The following is a 2,500-nucleotide window of genomic DNA, read 5'->3' on the forward strand; positions in this document are numbered from 1 at the left end:
AAAGTTAATATTATTTTTATTATTTAAATTCTCTTCCAATTTCCTTCAGAAAATGCAGGACAGAATCTAGTTTTAAGACAAATATTAAGACGTATTTTATTAGAAAATATTTGAAAGATTAAAACTAGTTTCCGATTATTTTTCATCATATGAACGTCTTAAGCATGTTTTGTATATGTCCTGTAATTGTAGCTTTTGATGTTTGTATTGAAAAGGCGCCTAGAGCTGTTTGTATATGGAATAAGCTCAGTATAAAATATTTACATGATTCTTATCATTATTATTATTAATATTTGGCATCAGGTTTAATTGTGAAAATATCAATTGAGAAATTAGGGAACGTGCACTGCTGTAAGATAAAGATCTGAAAAGGTGTGTATGAAACAGTAGCAGACAAAGCAAGAAAGAACAATACCATTCCAAAAAAAAAAAAATCAGTCTTTTTCAACTGGGGATTGAACTTCAGACCTCCTGATACTGATCATATGTGCTATCATTAAACCATCTGACCAGTAATCAGGAGGTCTGAAGTCCGATCCCCAGTCCATGAAGACTGAGTTTTTATGTGATGGTTTTTCTTTTGTATTTTTCTTTCTTGCTTTGTCTGGCACTGTTTCATACACTCTTTTTCAGATCTTTGGTTCAATCTTGACATAGTACCAAAAGGAGGCATTCAGTAACAACAATTTTCTTTTCTCACCATTCTGCCAGATTCGTCGTCGCATGAAAACTGGCAAGTTGGTAGTTGTCGGCTGGTACCACAGTCATCCATACTGTCAGCCTTTGCCCACTGTCAGAGATGTAGATTGCCAGATGGCTTATCAGTTACAGATGAGGGGAGCTGGGTCTACCTATCACCCCTGTGTCGGCTTTATCGAGGGTAAGGGGGTAAAATTAGAGGAGGTGATAGATGTCCAGTTTGTGTCAGGGAGATGGCTTTATCGAGGGTAAGGAGGTAAAATTAGAGGTGATAGATGTCCAGTTTGTGTCAGGGAGATGGCTTTATCGAGGGTAAGGAGGTAAAATTAGAGGTGATAGATGTCCAGTTTGTGTCAGGGAGATGGCTTTATCGAGGGTAAGGAGGTAAAATTAGAGATGATAGATGTCCAGTTTGTGTCAGGGAATGGCTTTATCGAGGGTAAGGAGGTAAAATTAGAGGTGATAGATGTCCAGTTTGTGTCAGGGAGATGGCTTTATCGAGGGTAAGGAGGTAAAATTAGAGGTGATAGATGTCCAGTTTGTGTCAGGGAGATGGCTTTATCGAGGGTAAGGAGGTAAAATTAGAGGTGATAGATGTCCAGTTTGTGTCAGGGAGATGGCTTTATCGAGGGTAAGGAGGTAAAATTAGAGATGATAGATGTCCAGTTTGTGTCAGGGAGATGGCTTTATCGAGGGTAAGGAGGTAAAATTAGAGGTGATAGATGTCCAGTTTGCGTCAGGGAGATGGCTTTATCGAGGGTAAGGGGGTAAAATTAGAGGTGATAGATGTCCAGTTTGTGTCAGGGAGATGGCTTTATCGAGGGTAAGGGGGTAAAATTAGAGGTGATAGATGTCCAGTTTGTGTCAGGGAGATGGCTTTATCGAGGGTAAGGGGGTAAAATTAGAGATGATAGATGTCCAGTTTGTGTCACGGAGATGGCTTTATGGAGGGTAAGGGGGTAAAATTAGAGATGATAGATGTCCAGTTTGTGTCAGGGAGATGGATTGTCAGATGGCCATTAAGTTACAGAGAATTCAGAAGGGCACACATATAATCCCTTTGTCGGCAAGGAAGGACCAGTAGAAGTGATAGATATACATTTAGTGTGAGACACATGGAATGTCAGATGGCCTATCAATTTAAGAGAAGAGGGGCACAGTCCACATATCATCCTTGTGTTGGATTTGTTAAGGGTAAGGAGGTAAAAGTAGAGGTGATAGATGTACAATTTGTGTGAGGGACATAGATTGTCAGATGGCCATTCAGTTACGATACAGAAAAGGCAGTTGGGTACGCATATCATCCCTGTACTGGCTTTATCGATGGTAAAGAGGGACTAGTAGAGGTGTTAAATGTACAATTTGTCCAGTGTCTTACAGATGAGGTAAGCAGGGTCCGCATATCTATCTTATGTCCGGTTTATAGAGGGACAAGTAGAGGTAATACAATTACAGTTTATGAGAACGTCTGAGACTTTGTATTGGTGTTCGACTGCAGGTTCTTTGTCTTATTTAATTTTTACCAACCAATCAAATTGTGATAATTTCTTTCATGATATACCACCAAATGGCATTGTGGAGGTTTTTTTTTGAAAAATGAAAGTAGAACGAAGTGCATGAGTGTAGAAATATAACCTCTTTAACTATAACAATGAATGACACAATATTGGAGAAAGTCAACACATAATTTGTATACAATCTGCTCTGATGGGTAATTTACCTTTTACATTGTGTGGCTATGTGGTCTTGCGGTATGACACTCGCTTTCGGATCGGAAGGTCCTGTGTTCGAGTCTCGCTCA

At 39.4% G+C, this 2,500-nt stretch overlaps 1 protein-coding gene across 1 annotated transcript in view; it reads left to right on the forward strand.

Moving 5' to 3' along the window:
- Positions 1–2,500, forward strand: part of LOC144958621 (MPN domain-containing protein-like) — a 22,311-nt gene that overhangs the window by 16,654 nt on the left and 3,157 nt on the right. Inside the window, exon 10 of the mRNA XM_078890717.1 lies at positions 712–880. Within this exon, the coding sequence (XP_078746843.1) occupies positions 712–880 (169 nt within the window). The remainder of the gene's footprint in view (positions 1–711; positions 881–2,500) is intronic.

Source organism: Berghia stephanieae, chromosome 13, assembly GCF_034508935.2.
Source record: "Berghia stephanieae isolate SIO BIC M18660-M18661 chromosome 13, UCSD_Bste_1.3, whole genome shotgun sequence".
NCBI lineage: Eukaryota > Metazoa > Mollusca > Gastropoda > Nudibranchia > Aeolidiidae > Berghia > Berghia stephanieae.